General features: G+C 44.5%; 1 protein-coding gene across 4 annotated transcripts in view; it reads left to right on the top strand.

Moving 5' to 3' along the window:
- Positions 1–2206: 2206 nt before the first annotated feature.
- TASOR2 (transcription activation suppressor family member 2) overlaps positions 2207–22816 on the top strand; it is a 44633-nt gene continuing 24023 nt past the window's right edge. For 3 of the 4 annotated variants that reach the window (XM_038740967.1, XM_038740963.1, XM_038740965.1), the window contains exons 1-9: positions 11827–12007; positions 13048–13193; positions 13509–13604; positions 16023–16095; positions 19978–20069; positions 21568–21705; positions 21847–21971; positions 22057–22073; positions 22185–22284. In XM_038740967.1, the coding sequence (XP_038596895.1) occupies positions 11923–12007; positions 13048–13193; positions 13509–13604; positions 16023–16095; positions 19978–20069; positions 21568–21705; positions 21847–21971; positions 22057–22073; positions 22185–22284 (872 nt within the window). In that variant the 5' untranslated portion in view covers positions 11827–11922. Of the gene's footprint in view, positions 2674–11826; positions 12008–13047; positions 13194–13508; positions 13605–16022; positions 16096–19977; positions 20070–21567; positions 21706–21846; positions 21972–22056; positions 22074–22184; positions 22285–22816 lie in introns of those variants that run through there. The other variant, XM_038740964.1, reaches the window with a different exon arrangement.

Here is a 22816-nt window from a genome sequence, read left to right as displayed (position 1 = left end):
CTATGTTGCCCACTTGGACTTCCCAAGCGCTTAGTCCAGTGCTCTGCCCACAGTAGGCGCTCAATAAATACGATTGATTGATAAATTGGGGATGAAGACTGTGAGCCCCACGTGGGGCAACCGGCGCTTGGACCAGTGCTGGGCACATAGCCCCCTTTTAGACTGTGAGCCCACTGTTGGGTAGGGACTGTCTCTATATATTGCCAATTTGTACTTCCCAAGCGCCTAGCACAGTGCTCTGCACATAGTAAGCGTTCAATAAATACGATTGATGATGATAGTAAGCGCCTACCAAATTCCGTCATTCTTATTAATGATGATGATGATCAATCAATCAATCAATCAATCGTATTTATTGAGCGCTTACTATGTGCAGAGCACTGTACTAAGCGCTTGGGAAGTACAAATTGGCATCACATAGAGACAGTCCCTACCCAACAGTGGGCTCACAGTCTAAAAGGGGGAGACAGAGAACAGAACCAAACATACCAACAAAATAAAATAAGTAGGATAGAAATGTACAAGTAAAATAAATAAATAAATAAATAAATAGAGTAATAAATATCTACAACCATATATACATATATACAGGTGCTGTGGGGAAGGGAAGGAGGTAAGACGGGGGGATGGAAAGGGGGACGAGGGGGAGAGGAAAGAAGGGGCTCAGTCTGGGAAGGCCTCCTGGAGGAGGTGAGCTCTCAGCAGGGCCTTGAAGGGAGGAAGAGAGCTAGCTTGGCGGATGATGGCATTTGTTAAGCGCTTACTATGTGCCCAGCACTGTTCTAAGCGCCGGGGGGGGGAATACAAGGTGATTAAATTGTCCCACATGGGGCTCACAGTCTTAATCCCCATTTTACAGATGAGGTAACTGAGGCTCAGAGAAGTGAAGTGACTTGCCCAAGGTCACACAACAGACAGGTGGCGAAGCCGGGATTAATCACCATCAATCAACAATATAATATTGTTTATTATGGCATTCATATGAATAATGATTATTAACGATCATTCATTAACAATATAATAATTCTTAAGGCCCCTCCTCGGCCCCTTCCGCTTCCGGCGGCGGCGGCGGCGGCGGCGGCGGCGGCGGCTGCGCTTCCCCTTCCGGCCGGGGGCGGCGCCGGTCTGCGGGCCCGGGGGAGGAGAGGCGCCGGGCCGGCCTCCCCACTGCGCCTGCGCCGCGCCTCCGGACGCTGATTGGCCGGCGAGCGGCCCCCCGGTGACGTCACGGTTCCGTTTTCACTTTCTCTTTTTCTCCCCCCCCCTTTCACGGCGGCAGGTTTCACTTCCGGCGGGGGGGGGCGGTACGTGGCGCTGTTACCTTCTCCTCCCCCCCCTCCCTCCGGCGGGGGGAATCTCCTCAGAGGGCGCGAGGCGGCGCGGCCCCCTCAGGGCCATGGCGGGCGGTCGGCGGGCCCGGCGGCCTCCCCCCCGCCTCCCCTCACGGCCGCCCGCCATCCCCGAGACGAGGGAAACGCTCGGCTTTGTGAGAAGGAAGGGCCCGTCCCGCCCCTGAGCGCTCCCCCGCCGCTCCTCGCCCCTGTCAGCCCAACCTCTGCGCCCTTCCCGGGAGGAACGGGGGGCCGCAGGGGGTCGGTCTGTCTCTGTGTGTGTGTGTGTGTCTGTGTGTCTGTGTGTCTGTGTGTGTGGAGAATTACTATTATTATTATTGGAGTGTGTGTGTGTGTGTGTGTGTGTGTGTGTGTGAGGAGAATTACTATTATTATTATTGGAGTGTGTGTGTGTGTGTGTGTGTGAGGAGAATTACTATTATTATTATTGGAGTGTGTGTGTGTGTGTGAGGAGAATTACTATTATTATTATTGGAGTGTGTGTGTGTGTGTGTGTGAGGAGAATTACTATTATTATTATTGGAGTGTGTGTGTGTGTGTGTGAGGAGAATTACTATTATTATTATTGGAGTGTGTGTGTGTGTGTGAGGAGAATTACTATTATTATTATTGGAGTGTGTGTGTGTGTGTGTGAGGAGAATTACTATTATTATTATTATTGGAGTGTGTGTGTGTGTGTGTGAGGAGAATTACTATTATTATTATTGGAGTGTGTGTGTGTGTGTGTGAGGAGAATTACTATTATTGTTATTGGAGTGTGTGTGTGAGGAGAATTACTATTATTATTGGAGTGTGTGTGTTTGTGTGTGTGAGGAGAATTACTATTATTATTATTGGAGTGTGTGTGTGTGTGTGTGTGAGGAGAATTACTATTATTATTATTGTTATTATTATTATTATTATTGTTATCGCCTTGCAGGGTGCGCCGAGGCGGCCTTTGTCGTCATCATCAGTCGTATTGATCGAGCGCTTACCGTGTGCGGAGCACTGTGCTGAGCGTGTCGCGTTCCCGCCCCTGCATGTCGCCGACTCGTACTTCCCGAGCGCCCCGCGCCCGGTGAGCGCTCAATAAATAGGCTTGAATGAATGAGTGAATGAATGAATGAATGACTGTTGGGGTTGGGGAGGAGGCGCGCCGCTCGGTGAGAAACAAAAGTCCATTCGTACCATAGACCCACAACACGCACCACAAACACACAAAGCACACACACACACCACAAACACACAAAGCACACACGCACACACACACGGACGGACCCTCGCACCATGACAGAAGAAGCGAACGAAGGGCCGGAGGCGGCGGCGGCGGCACCTGGGACAGGTAAGAGGCCTGGGCCACAAGCAAGCACTTACTTTGTCGGGTTTTGTTAGCCCTCCCCCCCTTCTAGTCAATCAGTCAATCAATCGTATTTATTGAGCGCTTACTGTGTGCAGAGCGCTGGACTAAGCGCTTGGGAAGTCCAAGTTGGCAACATACAGAGACGGTCCCTACCCAACAGTGGGCTCACAGTCGCTCACTCAATCAATCAGTCAATCGTATTTATTGAGCGCTTACTGTGTGCAGAGCACTGGACTAAGCGCTTGGGAAGTCCAAGTTGGCAACATAGTCCCTACCCAACAGTGGGCTCACAATCACTCATTCAATTAATCAATCAATCAATCGTATTTATTGAGCACTTACTGTGTGCAGAGCGCTGGACTAAGCGCTTGGGAAGTCCAAGTTGGCAACATATAGAGACAGTCCCTACCCAACAGTGGGCTCACAGTCACTCATTCAATTAATCAATCAATCAATCGTATTTATTGAGCACTTACTATGTGCAGAGCACTGGACTAAGCGCTTGGGAAGTACAAGTTGGCAACATCTAGAGGCGGTCCCTACCCAACAGTGGGCTCACAGTCACTCATTCAATTAATCAGTCAGTCGTATTTATTGAGCGCTTACTGTGTGCAGAGCACTGGACTAAGCGCTTGGGAAGTCCAAGTTGGCAACATCTAGAGACAGTCCCTACCCAACAGTGGGCTCACAGTCACTCATTCAGCGCCTAGGACAGTGCCTTGCACATCGTAAGCGCCTAATAAATACCATTATTATTATCATTCGTTCAATCGTCCTTGAGCACTTACTGGGGGCAAAGCACTGGACTGAGCGCTTGGGAAGTACATTCATTCATTCAGTCGTATTTATTGAGCACTTACTGTGGGCAGAGCACTGGACTAAGTGTTTGGGAAGTACATTCATTCATTCAGTCTTATTTATTGAGCGCTTACTGTGGGCAGAGCACTGGACTAAGTGTTTGGGAAGTACATTCATTCATTCAGTCATATTTATTGAGCACTTACTGTGGGCAGAGCAGTGGACTAAGCACTTGGGAAGTACATTCATTCAATCGTCCTTGATCGCTTACTTTGGGCAAAGCACTGGACTAAGCGCTTGGGAAGTACATTCATTCATTCATTCAATCGTCCTTGAGCGCTTACTTTGGGCAGAGCACTGGACTAAGCACTTGGGAAGTACATTCATTCAGTCAGTCATATTTATTGAGTGCTTACTGTGGGCAGAACACTGGACTAAGTGCTTGGGAAGTACACTCATTCATTCATTCCATCATTTATTGAGCGCTTACTGTGGACAGAGCACGGGACTAAGCGCTTGGGAAGTACATTCATTCATTCATTCAATCGTATTTATTGAGCGCTTACTGTGTGCCGAGCACTGGACTAAGCGCTTGGGAAGTACATTCATTCATTCAATCGTATTTATTGAGCGCTTACTGTGTGCAGAGCACTGGACTAAGCGCTTGGGAAGTACATTCATTCATTCAATCGTATTTATTGAGCACTTACTGTGCAGAGCACTGGACTTTACTGTGTGCAGAGCACTGGACTAAGCGCTTGGGAAGTACAAGTTGGCAACATATAGAGACGGCCCCTACCCAACAACGGGCTCACAGTCTAGAAGGGGGAGACAGACAACACAAAACAAGTAGACATTTCCCGTCCGTGGGTGGGGACTGTCTCTCTATGTTGCCGATTTGTACTTCCCCAACTCTTAGTCCAGTGTTCTGCACACAGTAAGCGCTCAATAAGTACGATTGAATGAATGAATGAATATGCTTTCCAAGCGCTTAGTCCAGTGCTGTGCACACAGTAAGCGCTCAATAAATACGAATGAATGAATGAAGCACGGGGGGTGATGGGACACACACGGCTTGAGGGTTGAGGGCAGCGCTCTGCTGGTACGGTCGTTCCCCCTCCCCCCGTCCTTGGCCCATCCTTGGTCCTGATGGCCTTAACACTGTCACCAGGTGGCCCCTAATTATAATTATCATAGTAATTATAGTACTTGGTAAGCGCTTCCTATGTGCCAAGCACTCTTCTAAGTGCTGGGGTAATGCAAGCTAATAGGGCCGGACACACAGTCCCTGACCTGCATTCAGCTCACAGTCTTAATCTCCATTTCTTAACAGATGAGGTAACTGAGGCACAGAGAAGTGAAGTGGCTTGCCTAAGGTTGCACAGCAGTCATGTGGTAGGGCCGGGATGAGAACCCGTGACCTTCTGACTGTTAGGCCCATGTTCTATCCACTATGCCATTATTATTATTATTATTGTTGTTGTTCATTGTTGGGTATGGACCGTCTCTATATGTTGCCGATTTGTACTTCCCAAGCATTTAGTCCAGTGATCTGCACACAGGAAGCACTCAATAAATACGATTGAATGAATTAATGAATTATTTTAGGAAGAAGGCGTCTGCTTTGTCTTTAAAATGGGACTAAGCCATGTTGACCAGATCTTGAGTGTGTGTTCTTTTCCCTGAATAGACTGTACACCCTGACAATCCCTCAATCAATTTTATTCTATTTTATTTTGTTAATATGTTTTGTTTTGTTGTCTGTCTCCCCCTTCCAGACTGTGAGCCCGCTATTGGGTAGGGACTGTCCCTATATGTTGCCAACTTGTACTTCCCAAGCGCTTAGTCCAGTGCTCTGCGCACAGTAAGCACTCAATAAATACGATTGAATGAATGAATGAAATGGTATTTGGATGCTTACAGTATGCAGGGCTTTATCAGGAATCTGACAACTAGAAATGACACATTTAAGTCCCCGTTAATACCGTGTGCACCCGATTCTGTGGGTGGAGATTTTTGAGTATGGATGGGTGTTATCCAAACCCGGAAAGGTTTAAAACCCACACATTCCTTCCCTTGGAGACCTGAAGACGGGGCTTGGCTTAAAGCGTTGACTTGGCACCTGTCCACATGTTTTGTTTTGTTGTCTGTCTCTCCCTTCTAGACTGTGAGCCCGTTGTAGGGTAGGGACCGTCTCTATACGGTGCCAACTTGTACTTCCCAGGCGCTTAGTCCGGTGCTCTGCACACAGTAAGCGCTCAATAAATACGATTGAATGAATGAACATAAATTGCCCAAGTGGGTGAGCAGCTGGAAAGAGGCCGGTATCGGGCACGGACTGTTGAACAAATCTGGGGAGTGGTCTTGGTTGCAAGCAAGGGCATGATGCTGAGGATGAAGGTGTTGTAATGGGAGGGTGAAGGATGGTGGCTGCAGTAACCTCCAGCTGCCCCAGGAGCAGCTGGAATAGACTGACTGGACCCTCATTGACCAGTAGAAAGGAGACTAGTGCTAAACCTTATAGTTTTTCTAATCAGAGCTCTCTTTTGGAAAGTCATGAGAAGCAGCGTGGCTTAGTGGATAGAGCACGGGCCTTGGAGTCAGCAGGACCTGGGTTCTAATCTCAGCTCCGTTATTATCCCGCCGTCGATCCCTGGCCCACGTCCTCCCTCTGGCCTGGAATGCCCTCCATCCACACATCCGCCAAACTTGCTCTCTTCCTCCCTTCAAAGCCCTACTGAGAGCTCACCTCCTCCAGGAGGCCTTCCCACACTGAGCCCCCCCCTTTTTCCTCTCCTCCTCCCCATCGTCCCCCCTCCCTCCCTCTGCCCTACCCCCTTCCCCACATATTTATTACTCTATTTTATGAATGATGTATATATAGCTATAATTCTATTTATCCTGATGGTATTGACACCTGTCTACTTGTTTTGTTTTGTTGTCTGTCTCCCCCTTCTAGACTGTGAGCCCACTCTTGGGTAGGGACTGTCTCTATATGTTGCCAACTTGTACTTCCCAAGCGCTTAGTACAGTGCTGTGCACACAGTAAGTGCTCAATAAATACGATTGATTGATTGAATGTAGTGAAACCATTTATAAAAAGGGAATTCTTGTCAAGTACAACAATTCTCGTATTTGTTAAGCGCTTACTAGGTGCCTGGCACTGTACTAAGCTCTGGGGTGGATACAAGCAAATCAGGTTGGACTCAGTTTCTGCCCCATGTGGGGCTCAGTTTCACTTCCTGTTTTACAGATGACGTAACTGAGGCCCAGAGAAGTTAAATGACTTGCCCAAGGCCACATAGCAGGCAAGTGGCACAGGAGGGATTAGGACCGTAATGCTCTATCCACTGCACCATGCTGCTTCCTATACCTCTCATTTATGAGGTAAATGTAACCAGATTTTGCCTAGGGCAAAAAAAAATCATTTAAAACCCATAAAATGTCGCCCCACATGGCATGAGCCTTTATATTTTTAATTGTGAAAGGGAATTTTGCAGCAAATTCTTGTGGTCTAATTGTATATTGATTCAATAGAAGCCATTTGAGCTTAAAGAGGTGGAATTTGGGGTTGTGAATGTGTGCTTTCTGATTAGCCTGGGAGTTCTAGAAACTCTTTCTTGCGCCTCCTATTGCTTGTAATGTGGACTCAGGACCCCCCCCGCCCCCCGGAAGAACTCCTCTTCTTTGTTCCTCCCTCCCAAGGTGGAAATGGGATAGGAAAATGATCTGGGCCAGGGAGGGGCTGTGGGGGGAGTGTTGAAAAATCGAAAACATTATCTGTCAATCAGACATCTGACGTTCTGGGGCACTATTGGTTCATATATACATTTTGGGTAGAATGCTGTCATAGAATTAGGGAATGATCTTCCATCAACATGCTTCTACCTAGGCTGTAAACTCCTTGTGGGCAGGGAATGTCTCTACCAACTCTGTTGTATCGTATACTCCCAAGTGCTTAGTATTGTGCTCTGCACACTGTAAGTGCTCAATAAATACTATTGATTGATAGAACACTGTGCAATATCAGTAGAAACCCTGGTCAGCATTGGTCAAACCATGTGAACTCTAGCATGTTTTCCTTAAATGGGGTTAGGCAGAAACATACAGTTATCTAAGAAGTAAGTGTTATCTCCACAGTTGTCTCATCTATCACTTGTCTACACGTTTTGTTTTGTTGTCTGTCTCCCCCTTCTAGACTGTGAGCCTGTTGTTGGGTAGGAACCGTCTCTATGTGTTGCCGACTTGTACTTCCCAAGCGCTTAGTACAGTGCTCTGCACACAGTAAGCGCTTAATACAATTGAATGAACCTGGTGACCTATTTGCAAACTTTATTATGGGGCTGAGGGAGATCTTGGTCAAAAATTATTCTTCCAGCGACAGACCTCCTCTTCCCCTCTTTCCACCCCAAGATGGTTTTGTCTTGGGCGAGCATCATTGTTATTTTTTATAGCATTAAGCGCTTACCGTGTATAAGGCATTATACTAATGGCTGGAATAAATAAAGATAAGCAGTTAAAACATGGCCCCTGTCCCACCACAAACCATCTTCGTGGCAAAGGACAGATATAAAGAACAATAAGAATATATTACCAACTGAGCAAGTTTAACATTGAACAGTCAAAAATATAAATACCAAACTGTCAATTAAAAATAGTACTTGGAGGGCCACCACGTCAGATAAATAGGCGTTGGTCACAAACTGCCACGGCCTCCCATTCTCCAGCCAGGGTTCTAAAAATTGGGAAGGCACGTCTGGTTCCCATAGTTTGTGGCAGAGAGAGGGAAGGCAGTTCGTGTCCTGTCCTCGGCCTTGCGGACCTGAGAGGTTAGAAGGACCCACCTGCATGGAGGGGGCCTCGCTTCTGCCCAGCCTCTGTCTCCTGCAAGAAGGTGAGGTTTAAGATGAAGTGGGAAGAGAGAGAGAGCAGCCCTGGCCACTGGTTGCTCCACTCAGCCAACCTTGGAGCCCCCAGGATTTGGAGACTCTAGCTGCAGCCCCTAATTTTTCTGTAGACACACTGATCTAATCTTGTCAATCAATCAGTTGCATTTATTGAGCACTTACTGTGTGCAGAGCAATGTACAGAGCACTTAGGAAAGTAGAATATAAAGAGTTGGTAAAAATGTTTCCTGTGCACAATGAGCATACAGTCTAGGGTGTGAGACAGACATTAATATTAAAAAATTACAGATATGTACATAAGTGTTGAGGTCTGAGGGAGGGGTGAAAAAACCAAGTGCAAGGGTGACGCAGAAAGGAGTGGGAAAAGAGGAAATGAGGGACATCCTCCCGTCACCTCAAACTTAATGTCTAAAATGGAATGTTTTATCTTCCCATCCAAACCCTGTCCTCCCCCGCCTTGCCCATCAATGTAGACAGCACCACCATCCTTCCTGTCTCACAAACCTGTAACCTTGGCATTGTCCTTGACTTGTCTCTCTCACTCAACCGACATTCAGTCCATTACTAAATCCTGTGGATTCTGCCTTCCTAACATTACCAAAATCTGTCCTTTCCTCGCCATCTAAACTTCTACCAATCACTAATCCTATTCCGCCTTGATTACTTTTTCAGCCCCCTTGCTGACCTCCCTGCCACCTGTCTCTCACCACTTCAGTCCATTTTTATCTCTGCTGCCTTGATCATTTTTCTACAAAAACATTCAGGCCACATTTCCCCACTCCTCAAGAACCTCCAGTGGTTGCCTACCTAACTCCACATCAAACAAAACCCCCTCACCACTGACTTTAAAACACTTCAACACCTTGCCTCCTCGTATATCACCTTCCTACTCTCCTACCCATCCCAGATGCCTTATTCCTTTAATGCCAACCCCCTTAGTGTACCTTGATCTCATCTGTTTCACCTCTGATCTGTCACCCAAGTCCTGCCTCTGATATGAAGCCCCTCTCTCCCCATATCTGGCAGACAGTTACTCTCCCCCTCCTTCAAAGCCTTATTGAAGGCATATCTCCTCCAAGAGGCCTTCCTTGATTTAAGCCCTTCTTTCCTCTTCTCCCACTCCTTCCTGCATCACCCTGACCTGCTCACTTTACTCATTTCCTCCTCCCAGCCCCACAGCAGTTATGCACATATCTGTAATTTATATAAATGTCTGTCTCCCCTTCTAGACTGTAAACTCGTTGTGGCCAGGGACTATGTCTGTTCATTGTTGTATTGTACACTCCTAAGTGCTTAGTACAGTGCTTCACACACCGTAAGTGCTCAATAAATGCAACTGAATGAATGAATGGAAAGTCTCTCAGCATGGCTTAGTGGAAAGAGCACGGGCTTGGGAGTCAGAGGTCATGGGTTCTAATCCCTGACTCTGCCACTTGTCAGCTGTGTGACTTTAGGCAAGTCACTTGACTTCTCTGTGCCTCAGTTACCTCATCTGTAAAATGGAGATGAAGACTGTGAGCCCCATGTGGGACAACCTTAACACCTTGTATCTATCCCAGTGCTTAGAACGGTGCTTGGCACGTAGTAAGCACTTAACAAATACCATTATTATTATTACTATTATTATTATTCATGGGCTTTTTTGGCCTGGCCCGGTTCATATCCTCAGTCTTCAATATCTGTTAAATTTGAACTAGATCCATGGTATTATGTTATTCTTCCATGTATATAATTTTCCAGATAATAATGCCAGTATTATTAGTGTGTGTGAAAGTACAGCAGAAGCAAAAAATGCTCCCTGGCCATGGAGGAACTTATACGTTTAACCACTTTAGTGCCTTTCCTTCGAAGATTGTAATCATGAAAGAAACAAAATTTTAATCCCTGCTGTATTACACATTTTATTTGCTTTTTTATCTGGAGCAAGCTCAGATTGAGGATTGTACTCTTTTTTTTGGGTGGGGGTAGCCCCTAATTTGACAGATTTCAGTTTCTTGCTAATAAATATAATGATCAATACTGCGTTCCCAATTTCAGTGTCGAGTTTTAAAATAAGCATCACATCCCTGTGGAAGCAGGTTTTTCTAGTTCAAGCAAGCTCATCAGCTCTGGTTTTGGATCCAGGAGCCCTCATAAATTTTAATCTGTCACATATGGAAGATCAAAATGTTAGTGGAATGCACTATATGATACACTTAAAGTAAAATTGCCTAAATCTTGGAATAATGTAGAAGTAATTTCACATAATTGGTTAGATCCTCAGTGATTTAATGCCTTTTCATATTTTTTGTAGCAAGTTTGAAACTCAGCTTTGATAATGTATACCAAGTAAAATGAGCATCGTTTGAAATATTTTCTTGTTACTTGAAGGATGGTTAACAAATAGGAATTTTAAATATTATGATAGGATTAATGGGTCTTTCAGTGGACAGTATTCCCCTCTTCAAAGCCCTACTGAAGGCTCACCTCCTCCCAGACTAAGCCCCCCTTTTTCCTGAACTCCCCTCCCTTCACCTCGCTCCCTTTGCTCTACCCCCCTCCCTGCCCCACAGCACTTGTGTATATTTGTACATATCTATAATTCTGTTTATATTAATGCCTCTTTTACTTGTTCTGATGTGTATATATAGCTCTAATTCTATTTATTTATATTGATGCTATTGATGCCTGTTTACTTATTTTGATGTCTGTCTCCCCCCAATTCTAGACTGTGAGCCCGTTGTGGGCAGGGATTGTCTCTCTTTGTTGCCGAATTGTACTTTCCAAATGCTTAGAACAGTGCTGTGCGCACATTAAACGCCCAATAAATACAATCGAATGAATTGAATGAAAGGATTTAATAAAGCGAAGGACCTTGTCATCCCTCAGTTGTTCTCTTTTTTTTTAAGTTATAGTGCTTGTGTTTTGACACCTCTCCAACATCCATTTTAATAATGGGGGATGATAACTTTTATCCTTGGTATCTACTTTTGACTAACCCCCCCCCCATAAAAAATGATAAATGGCTCAACAGTGGCATATTTGAAAAGCAAATTATTTTTTAATATATTGAAAACACGTATGCAAAATTGCTTGCTTTCGCGAAAGGGGTAGTTCGGTTGATCTCATTTGATTTCAGTGAAATTTCGGGTGGGGACCGCGGCCAGTTCCTCGCCCTCCAGACCGTTTCCAGGCTTGGCCTTTTTCCTGTTACTATGGAGAGGGAAAATAAGCCCCTTCCCCGAGCCGAACTGACTATCACCGGGGCCCGAGAAGCCCCCCAGGCCCATAAGCCTGGGTTTCCAGGTCCTGAAGGCGCCCCTTTCTCCCTCCTCCCGACCCGCCCTTCGACTTATTTTCAGGTGCCTCGTGGGCCCCCACCAACGTTCCTAACGGCTCTCCGCCCGGATAAGGGGGTGGGGGAGGGGGGGCCGGGCAGGCCCCACCGAGATGGACCTTGTTGCCCAATGGCACAAGGTAAAAGCCAGAAGGAGCTTTAGGCAACGCATTGGTGGGAGCAGAAAGAATTTCTCCTGTGACCCTCCAGATGGAATTGCCCCTGCGACCCTCCCACCATCCCCTGCACCAAACCAGTCAACCCACAGCCCACGGGATGAGCAAGATGAGAAACCGTGAGACTTCACCCCTTTTCTGCCCTCCCCTCCCATCTTTCTCCCTCCCCGCAGGAGATTGGGGTCTGCAGAAATGCCTCCGCTACCCCCTTCCCTCTCCCCCCATGGTGGGAGAAAGGAAGGGGGAAAGAAATCAAGGGTGATTCTTTGGAACTGAGTGAAAATGAGTTGAGTTATGAGCCCTAAGGGAGAACTAAAGGCTTCTCCAACCCCCAGGCCGATGCCAGTTCCCTGAGTAGTAGTAATAGCGTTTATTAAACACTAATGGTGTTCAAAGCACTGTTCTGAGGGCTGGGAGAGGCGATGCAGGTTTGAATTAGTCACAGCCCTTGTCCCTTGACTTAAACCCTTCTTTCCTCTTCTCCCACTCCTTTCTGCATCACCCTGACCTGCTCACTTGATTCATTTCCTCCTCCCAGCCCCACAGCAGTTATGCACATATAATTTGTCCCTTGTGGGGCTCACAAATCTGTGTATCACTAGCGTCACTTGGAATTTCTCCCATGAATGTGGGTGTGTGTTATAGGGTGGGCATGTATGCTCACACTATGATGTATATATAATAAGGGAGACATAGGCCACAGTTAGGGTGCAGGGTTCATGCCCTCTTTCAGGGAACGGGGCTGCCCTCATAATAAAATTGATTCTGTGATATGGTGGAATCAACTGTAGCCAAGGTTCCCTGTACAACGGTCAACTGTTAATAGGCACCCTAAGCACATTAGGCAGAAAAAACAGGTGGGCACGATCTCTGACCAGTGAATTTGCAGTCAAAAGGCTTTCAAGTCAAAAATCTTGACGAATGAGCAAGAACCAAGCATTAAGTGGGGATAATTATTATTATCTTAAAAGTAATTTACCCTAGTTTGAGAATTAGATTTCTGTAAACAATAGCTCTCCTAAGGTAGGTCACAGCCAAAGCATAATAGTTACTATACTCCGTAGTTTATTCAGGGCTGCTCGGTGTGCTACTTAGGACTCTATTCTGAATTTATAGGCATGTTATGTAAGAAATTACTTTTATGGTTTTTTTCTTACAGTTTTTCATGAAGTGTCTACAAGTTCAAGTCCCGATTTCCAGACTGCAGTTTCGGTGCTTCATAACTCTTACTTGGACTCTAATTCCAAGCATGCCTTTCAGTACAGCCAAGTGACTTTGGTGAAAAATGACATTTTCTTACATGAGGTGAGATTCTTGGCCCTAGGATCAAAAAGCAACAATATTTTCTAAAGAGGCATTGGCAGATGTAAATTTTTACCAACAATTTCTTGGTATGCCCCGTTTCAGTTGGGATAACATTTGGGGAAGTAGTCATTTGCGGCCTAGAAGGAGTAGGCAGGAATTCTCATTTAATTAGCTGCACTACCAGAATTGCTTCTGTAAAATGGAGTGGGTTAGTTTAAATAAAAAGAAAATGTGAGGGGGAAAAACATTTCTACTTTTTTGATAATTGGATATCACCTTCAAAGCATTTGATCTCGTTTATTTTATTTTATGCAGTTTGAAGATTTCTGCCAGCAGAAAAAAGCGAAAAGATATACTGAGGAGGAACTTAAGGAAGTTTATGGATTTCTCCAGTTTGACTCTGAGATTCAGGTAAGAGAACCTGTCTTTTTCAACAAGTTGCTTTTGTATGCATATACTTTTATTAGGCTTCTCTTCAAGGAGTTTTATAGGATTTTTGTGAGTTATGCCTTTGAAGCCTCATTGCATAATGGCAGATCAAATGACAATTGAGAAGGATTTCGTGGCAAAAAAATCTAAATGTCATCAGTTCTTAATGGTTGCTGTGTCTTAACCACTAGCTACATAGGCATAGAATTGGTTTCAGATAAGCACATTTTATTTTGTTTCAAATAGTAGTAATGGTGTCTAAGGTCTCATCTCCTCCAAGAAGCCTTCCCCGATTCAGCCCTCTTTTCCTCAGCTCCCTCTCCCTTCTGCATTATCTGTGTTTTGGGGACATTTGATATCTGCCCCTCCCTCAACCCCACAGCATTTATGTACATATCTTTAAATTATATGTTATAATTAATGTTACTAATTAATTAATTAATGTTACTTATTAATGTCTGTCTCCCCCTGTAGACTCTAACTTCGTTGTGGGCAGGGAATGTGTCTGCTAACTCAGTTTTGTAATCAATCAATCAGTGGTATTTACTGAGTGCTTACTGTACACTTGGGAGAGTACAGCAGAGATCTCCCATCCTCCTGTCTCTCCCCACTTCAGTCTATACTTCACGCTGCTGCCTCGATCATCTTTGTGCAGAAATGCTCTGGGCATGTTACTCCCCTCCTCAAAAATCTCCAGTGGCACCCAGTCAACCTACGCATCAAGCAAAAACTCCTCACTCTCGACTTCAAGGCTGTCCATCACCTCGCCCCACCTCCCACCTCACCTCCCTTCTCTCCTTCTACAGCCCAGTCCGCACCCTCCGCTCCTCTTCCGCTAACTTCCTCACTGTACCCCGTTCTCGCCTGTCTCGCTGTCGACCCCCGACCCACGTCCACCGCCAAGCTAGCTCTCTCTTCCTCCCTTCAAAGCCCTACTGAGAGCTCACCTTCTCCAAGAGGCCTTCCCAGACTGAGCCCCCTTTTTCTTCTCCTCTTCCCCGTCCCCCCTGCCCTACCCCCTCCGCCTCCCCACAGCACCTGTATATATGTTTGTACAGATTTATTACTCTATTTATTTTACTTGTACATATTTACTATTCTATTTATTTTGTTAATGATAATAATGATGGCATTTATTAAGCGCTTACTATGTGCAAAGCACTGTTCTAAGCGATGGGGAGGTTACAAGGTGATCAGGTTGTCCCTCAGGGGGCTCACAGTCTTAATCCCCATTTTACAGATGAGGGAACTGAGGCCCAGAGAAGTGAAGTGACTTGCCCAAAGTCACACAGCTGACAATTGGCAGAGCCGGGGTTTGAACCCCTGACCTCTGACTCCAAAGCCCGGGCTCTTTCCACTGAGCCACACTGCTTCTCTTGATGATGTGCATGATGTGCATCTAGTTTTAATTGTATTTGTTCTGATGACTTGTCACCGGTCCACATGCTTTGTTTTGTTGTCTGTCTCACCATTCTAGACTGTGAGCCCGTTGTTGGGTAGGGACCGTCTCTTTATGTGCCAACTTGTACTTCCCAAGCGCTTAGTACAGTGCTCTGCACACAGTAAGTGCTCAGTAAATACGATTGAATGACTGAATGAATTAGCAGACATGTTTCCTGTGTTTCCTAGAGCGTTTGTACTTTCCCTAGCACTTAGCACAGTGCTCTGCACCTAATAAGCACCCAGTAAATACCAGTTACTAATTGATTATCTATTGAGTGCCCCCTGAATGCACTGGACTTTACTCAGTGCTTAGAAAGTATGCCAGAAACACAAAAAACGTTTCCTGCCCACAGTGCATTTGAGTGAGATGGATAAGAGTCTCTCCGGTGCACTAGCAATGTTCAATATAATTTCAAAAGGAAACAGTTTTGTAAAGCTATGAATGCAAACCAAGGCTAAGGGACATAACTGACATTTCCAAAACAGTGAAGAGTAAACAGCGTGAATACTGAATTACTTCTTCACAAAATCCCACAAAACCAAACCAGAGGGGTGCCCATTGAAGCCTGAGGGTCACAGGTGGGGAGGAAAAAATAGAAATAAACAATTTTTCAACAGTGGGTGGTAAAGTAGAATTTGTCACAGGAAGTTTTTTTTTGGACTGGAAATATCACAGGTCCAAGAGGAGGAAGGTATAGAAGGGTGAGTGGTAAATTCATGAGTAAGCCCTAAGATGGGTTATTACCTGAGGGAAAGGTCAAGGTAAAGTTAGGGGTGGTAGATGGCGAGTCTGTAAACATTAGAACGATTGTGCGGGAGGGCAGTTATCATGCTACTCCTCCAGTATCTGCTGCCTCGGTCAGATACAGAAAGTCAGACTGGATGTGATGTGTGATGCAGTGGCGTTTTTTGTGTTTGTGTCATCATATAAGTGAGTTTAATTGGTTTTATTTAAAGGCAAAATTGGTGTGTCAGCAAGGACTCCGTGTAGGCAGCAGTACCATTACTGCCTTGGGCGATCCAGCAAAAGGTAAGACTCAGCAATGTTTCTGAAGCTTGGGGTGGCAGGGAAACTCTGAAGAGGTCGTGGAGACAAGTGCTGCGGAGCACCCCACTTCTGTTTGGCAGTGGCTACGTGAACCGGGTCAACAGGCCATTTTCACTTTCTGGACTCACCCCTTCCACACTCCCTTCCTCTAATTGTGGTACTGCTGACAATAGGATGACAAATCATGGCTTTTTAAGCTTTGATGGGGAATGTGGAGATGGGAGACTGTGGGAAACTGTTGCAGGATGTAAAAAGCTTGACATTTATACATGTAGAGGCAAGAAGTTAGCATTATATTTTATACAGCTTTTTTAAAAGGAAGCCTGGTGCTATTTATAAGAACTAGGATTTCAGAAGTACAACTGACCTTTAATTTTGGATTTCTGCCCCACAAGATTATGGGAGTAAAATCTGCAGAATTGATGAGGTGTATGTTAATGATGACAGTGATAAGGCAGAGCTTTGTGAATGGCAGGTGGAAATTGTGCATTGCCAATCTTCCCTCTCTGGTGAAATTCATACCTGAGAGGTATGTGATGAAAGAGCTACCTTATTTAGCCACACCAGGAGGCTCTGGTGGGACGGTGAATGGACTTTCCTGTCGTAAACAGGAAAGCCTCTATGCAGTCACAGAGATTTTGAGGCAGAACCTGTGTGAAGAAATTTGTTTATAGGGCTAGTGGTTCATGAGGGGCCACTCGCACACTCTTGTCCCTGCCATTCACGTTCCCACTGAGGCAATTGGTGTGACAAGCAAGTAGGCAGACAGAGGCCCAGCATCGTGCAATGTGCACTCAAAGATTTCCCGTACAAGTCCCATTTATGGCTAAAGTGACCACAGGGTAGTACCTATGGCATCACTCTGATGTCACAGACTAGCAGGCAGCTTGGAAGACTTGTTAGCTTTCAGTATGCCGGAAAATCCCTAGCCTGGAAAAATGACATCAGTAAGGAATTAGGTATAGGCTAAAACAGAGTTGTTGGAATCAGCCAGATGAGTGGGAGAGGAGGGTGGCTTCCAAAGGTAATGGTGAGGCTGTATCGCAATTTGCACGTACTTCCAGGATCGCGGTGGGAGGGGTCTTCCATTAAGGAGAACCGGGCTCAGGGTCTGTCATGCTGTGGGAGCAGCAGGCTCCTTCCATTCTTTCTGGGTTGGGGAATTTGGAGAGCTGACCTCAGAGCGGAGGAGCATGGGCAGGGAGAGGACAGAGGGACCTTTCACAGAATTAAACCCTGTTTATTGCCCAAAAATAGACCTACCCAGAGCGAGTCACACCTTATTCATTTCATGTTGAGAAAGACCACAGTGTATGTATTCTGAAAAAGTAGACTTTTAATTTGGGAGAAGACTTAATACATTTACAGTATATTCTAAGTGACTAATATAGGGCCACATATCAGTTCCCAATAAATCAATTCTACTCAGTAATTTCATACCAGAGATGAGTGTTCATTGTAATTTAACATCACAAAATGCTTAAAATCAGTTTAGAAGAGAAGCAAAAGGTGAATTATTTTCCTGAGATTTTTTTTTTTACTTTTAAGTGTGTAATTGTGTCTCCTAGTTCTCCAAAGTAAACACCCCATTTGAAATTTTCTATCTGGAAGTCATGGGGGGCAAAAGGGAAAATGATCTTAAGTCGGTGTTTGTGAAATCAGCACATGAGCTTAATGTGTGCTTTTTCCTCCCCTATGAATCCTTCCTCTATTCATGTGTTCAGATCTAGATAACAATAAAGACACTGAGTTTTGGCAATTGTCTCAAATTACCAAGTAGCTTTAAACTATATCCTGGCTATTGACTTCTGTAGCTTCAATAGTGGGGGCAGGGGAAGAGATGGCAGAGTAATTTCCACTTAAATTTGGTTTCTAATTTTGTCACAGATTAACTTGAGGCTTAGATTATCAGTGGTTTTCTGGTCCAGTGATTTCAGAAAAGAACATAGATTCCTGAGGATTCTGGAGTGAGGTTTGAACTCTCTTGTCCCTTTTCAGTTGATGAGCTCAAGCAGAAAATCGCTGACAAACAAAATCACTGAGCTTACTGCACCCCAGCTAAGCTTTTCTGACTCCATACCTTTCAGATCAAAACTGATTCCCAGAGTGCTTAACTGTAAATTGACTTTGTGTCAGAATGTACTCTTTTATCAAAAAATTAAAGAAAAACTAAGGTGCCAAGGACTAGCAAAATAACTGAAGCAGCTTTTTATCCCCATCTTTTTAGGCCGTTTTCGATGTAGCCTTGGTCCTCTTTCATCTTTCTCTCAACCCTTTCAAGTCACCCAATTTCATTTACTAGAAAAAAAACAAACCAATATGATTTGAAATAAGTGTTCTGGGATCCTTAGCATCATAAGACTGGAAAGTAAGAGCACACATTAGAGAGTTTTGTGACAAGGACACATATGCCCTCAATCTCTCTAAAGATAACTTTTCTGAGCAGTGAATGATTTCAAGTATCCTAAAAATCTGACTAGTCTAGACTGTCTTGTGGCATATTCCTTTGAATAAGCTCGTGGGCAGGGAATGTCAGCTAACTCTTTTAAATTGTACTCTCCCAAGCTTGTAGTGCACACAGCAAGCCCTCAGTGAATATGATTGATTTAGAAACATTGTATCCTGCTCTCTTGCTTAAATAAAGACATGGAGGATTCTATTCTCTTCCTTCCTTTTCTTTGTCTCCCCACCCTTCACCTCGTGCCCAGCACAGGAGCATATTTTTATGGTATTTTTTAAACCCTCACTTTGTGCCAGGCACTGTACGAAGCACTGGGGGTAGGTACAAGGTAATCAGGCTGGACAGCATCCCTGTCCCACATAGGGCTCACAGTCTTAATCCCCATTTTGCAGATGAGAGGGAACTGAGGCACAGAGTAGTGACTTGCCCAAGATTGCACAGCAGGCAAGCGGCGGAGTTGGGATTAAAACCCAGGTTCTCTGACCCCCAGACCTGTGCTCTTTCCACTAGGCCATGCTGCCTTTCTGAGCGTTAAGTATGTTTTTGTGCAGGGAGTGTCCCTGGGGGCCAAGGATAGAGCATTTAGGGAGAACTGACCTCAGTTCTGCCATCAATTTGGTTGTAATCCCTTCTGCTAACAGTGAGGCTAAAGCAACTGCTTTGTTAAAAAGCAAAGTAAATGCTTCAGACCCTGCTTCCCTGGCCAGCACTTTTGTGTTTTCCTAAAAGAGGAGGCAGAGGGAGCTTGCTCTCCCGTCTCTGACTTCAGGAGGTACGTTGCTGAACCCTGAGGAGGTTTCAAGGAAGGAATATGGTCCCCTTCTTACAGATAGAGAAACTGAACCGCAGTCAGAACTTGTTGGGTCAGTGGCTAAATCTAAAAAAGGATGAATGTTTTTATTTGGCTGTTATTCCGACTATCAGATTACACTTTGTAAACAGTATTGTCTGTAGGCTAGGTTTATAGGAATGAACGTGAGCAAGCTTTTCTTAAAAGCCGTGCCAATGTATTCCTGTCCTAACTGACAAAACTGTTGCTGTGGGAGTCCTGAGATGCTTTGGAAAAAGTGGAGCCATAAAGTGGTGTGATTTCCTCAAATGAATAAGCAACAGGAAGCAACCCATCTACTGACTTTTTTCGGGGTTCCATTTTTGAGGCCAACTTGAAACTGCTCAAATTCTTCCTCTTTTAAAAAAGACATCACGTCAGGTCTGCTAATTTTCTATCGTGACTTAGTTTGACAGATTCACCTGTACAGCTTCAGGTGGCCCAATTAAGAGCAAATTCATTAATACCATTTGGGTTTAAATGGGACAGCCTGTAAGTGGAATTGTTGACAAATGCCTGGTTAATACATGTTGGTCATCAGGGTACTAAATTAATGTGTGTTATATTTTTATAGGTGTATACATTTCAAAGTATTCAGACTACCTTCATCCAAGACCTTGGTATAATGGAAAATCTGGCTACATTGTAATTTTTAATTTAATTAAGGTAAAACCCACTTGTTTGTATATGTACTTCAAAAAAAGTATTGCAATCTTGTAAGCTGTGTAACACGTAGTTAGGCGTGGCCTTTGCAGAAGAATTCAAAATCTAGACTGAGGATTATTCTGAAGAAGTATTTATAAAGTAAACTACAGAAATGTTAGATTTGGTTCTTTCTGATAATTGGCTGCAAAAATACTGCTCAGATGAAATAGGTAGCTACCCTATAGCTTGGGGGTTGCATTCTTGCCGAACCGTGTTAAGGAAAACCCTCGTAGAGGAATTCACACCCTTTGTCTGCCAGGTACACACCCAGTCTATTTCTTCCAACACCGCTTCTTGCCATATCCAGGTAAAAAGAACATTCCCTAATTCTATCATTGTATTCTCTCCAAAATGACTTAGTGAAACACATTTTATGACAGAAAACCATTTGTGATTTCAGGGAAGGAAACACTGGCAACAGTATCCTCACACAGGGCAGTTCCTAAATGCCATAGGAAGGAGATATGCATCTGACTGCCAATGCACCTTGCTGCTTTTCTGAAGGTTTGGTAGCCTTAGGTGAAGAAGCCCATAGTTAGGAATTTTTGACGATGTCATTCCAACTCTTTGGCGCACTACCAGGCGCTGAGCTATATACGGTGAAGATTAACAGACACAGAGCTCACCATCTAAAATGGCGAGCATAGGCAAAGTCAAAAAGTAAGGCTCCCAGGAACCCAGTAACAATGGAGAAAGCATTTCAAAAACAGTTCACTTTTAATGCTTTCAGAGCAATCTGCGGGACCAGGTCCTCAGGAGCGTTCCAGTTTCTGCCAAAAGTCTAAAGCCGTATGGAGACATACTGCTTGTTCCTCTTGCCGAGGAGTGAGGCGGCACAGAATAGATGGGGAAAGTGGGCAAGTGTCAGATTTCACTTCCTCTCAGCATAGGTCCTTCAGCTCTGGAGAGACCCGGCATCATATGACAGAGTTTTTAACAATTTCCCTTCAGTTGAAAGGGGAGTGTGGGGTTGGTCAGAGCTCAGGCTCAGTCTCCTTTCTGGCTTTGCGGTAATCAGAATACCCCACCCTTTTCAGAATTCCCCTTTTTATGTTTTACGTTTAAAATGAACACTTCATATATGTATATGGTGTTGCAAACTCTTTAAAAAGTTTAAACACTCCGTTCTCCTGTTTCTTTTATGTCATTAATTTGGAACGTATCCAGTGCAGAGTAGCCAGCTGGGCTGTCTACTCAGAAAGCTGTAGCTGAACTTCCTGGCTCCACTGCTAGCATTTCTGGTGGTGGCTCAGCTTAAAGGAATGCGCTTTTAAGGGTTATTGGCTTACATTATTCTTCAAGCTATGCCTACAGAGTCTTTGCTACAGTTATCTAGCCACTAAAGATAAGCTTGATACCTTATATTGAGCAGTGTGTAAGCGACATTTATAGTGGCTTACTGCAGTTGTAGTTTTCTGCCATTGAAGCCCTTTAACCAGGATTTCTATATTTGTTCTAGGGAAAGGACAAGGTCGTGCCTGAGAATTCCACCCCTAACCCTACGAGTCCAACTTCTGGCTACGATTGCCATGTAGCTGCAAGCATCAACAAGGTTTCCCCCAAGACGAGCCATTTTCAAGCCTTCGAACTGAGTCAGGTATCGTGTTCTAAGGCGGAGAGGGACTCATGATAGCGAAAATGAGTATTTGTGAACAGGATGGGAGAAACCTGGGGAAAGGTTGGAAGAAGAATTCAACAGGGGCTGCCTTGCAAAACATTTGTTGGTTTTCCTTTTCAGTATTACCTCTACGAAATTTCAGACGGCAGGTTTGTTGATCGACCCAGACAGATCTACCCCCGTGCAATTGTAGCTTTTCAGTACAGAGAACCTAGAAGGATGTCTGCATTAACTCCTGAAGACAAGTAAGCGTTGCTTTCAGTTTTCAAGTTCTGTAACTTCATTCCTTTATTTTTATAAAATGTTTTTCTTCTTTCTTTCTCTTTCTAGAAATGAGCTTTTCAAAGGTAAGGGAATATTTTGGGGTCATTAATTTACTGGAGGGGTGTTTTAATGCTTGGTATCGGGGGCTGAATTGATTCTGAATTTTATGTATTTTTCCTTAATTCAATTTTCAGTACCCACATCTCCTTGGAAAGGACAGTTAACTATTGAGAATCAGCTGGTGTGTGACTTAACCCTCTGGTCCTCTCATGGTGCAATGATTCCGGCGTGGCTGTATGTATTAAAACTTATTTTCTCCTCTGCTTCTATAAGAATAAAGAAAAATGTATTTCCCATTTGAGACTATGAAGCTGGAAAACACAGGTATTTCTGATCCCAGATGTAAATTCTAGAATTTACTAGGCGGTTGGATTCCCTACCGTAGAGATTCAAACAGAATATAACCCGCATTTGTCAGTGCTATACAGGTGTCCCAAGTATAACCTCATTACCGTTTCTTATTTCTGCTTCTTTTCTCACTATGACATAAGGGTAGAAGGTTTAAAAAATGGAAAAGTTTGAATAAAAACTCCATTTAATGCATATGGCTTTATTCTTTTCGGTAAATTTGGTTGTTCTGTGTTTTAGAGAAGAGGAAGATTGGAAAGTGTGCACAAAAGATTCAAGCCTCTGGCTTATAAGTCAAACCTAGCTGGGGCCAGTAGATAAATTCATGTATTGCCATGACTTTTGCCCCCTGTAATTTAAATTGGAATTTGAGTAATAATATTAAAATTGTATATGTATCCTAAATACTTAGTCCTGC

The sequence above is a fragment of the Tachyglossus aculeatus genome (genome assembly GCF_015852505.1).
Source record: "Tachyglossus aculeatus isolate mTacAcu1 chromosome 12 unlocalized genomic scaffold, mTacAcu1.pri SUPER_6_unloc_1, whole genome shotgun sequence".
In the NCBI taxonomy this organism is placed as follows: Eukaryota; Metazoa; Chordata; class Mammalia; order Monotremata; family Tachyglossidae; genus Tachyglossus; species Tachyglossus aculeatus.
This window is presented reverse-complemented; position numbering and strand designations above follow the sequence as displayed.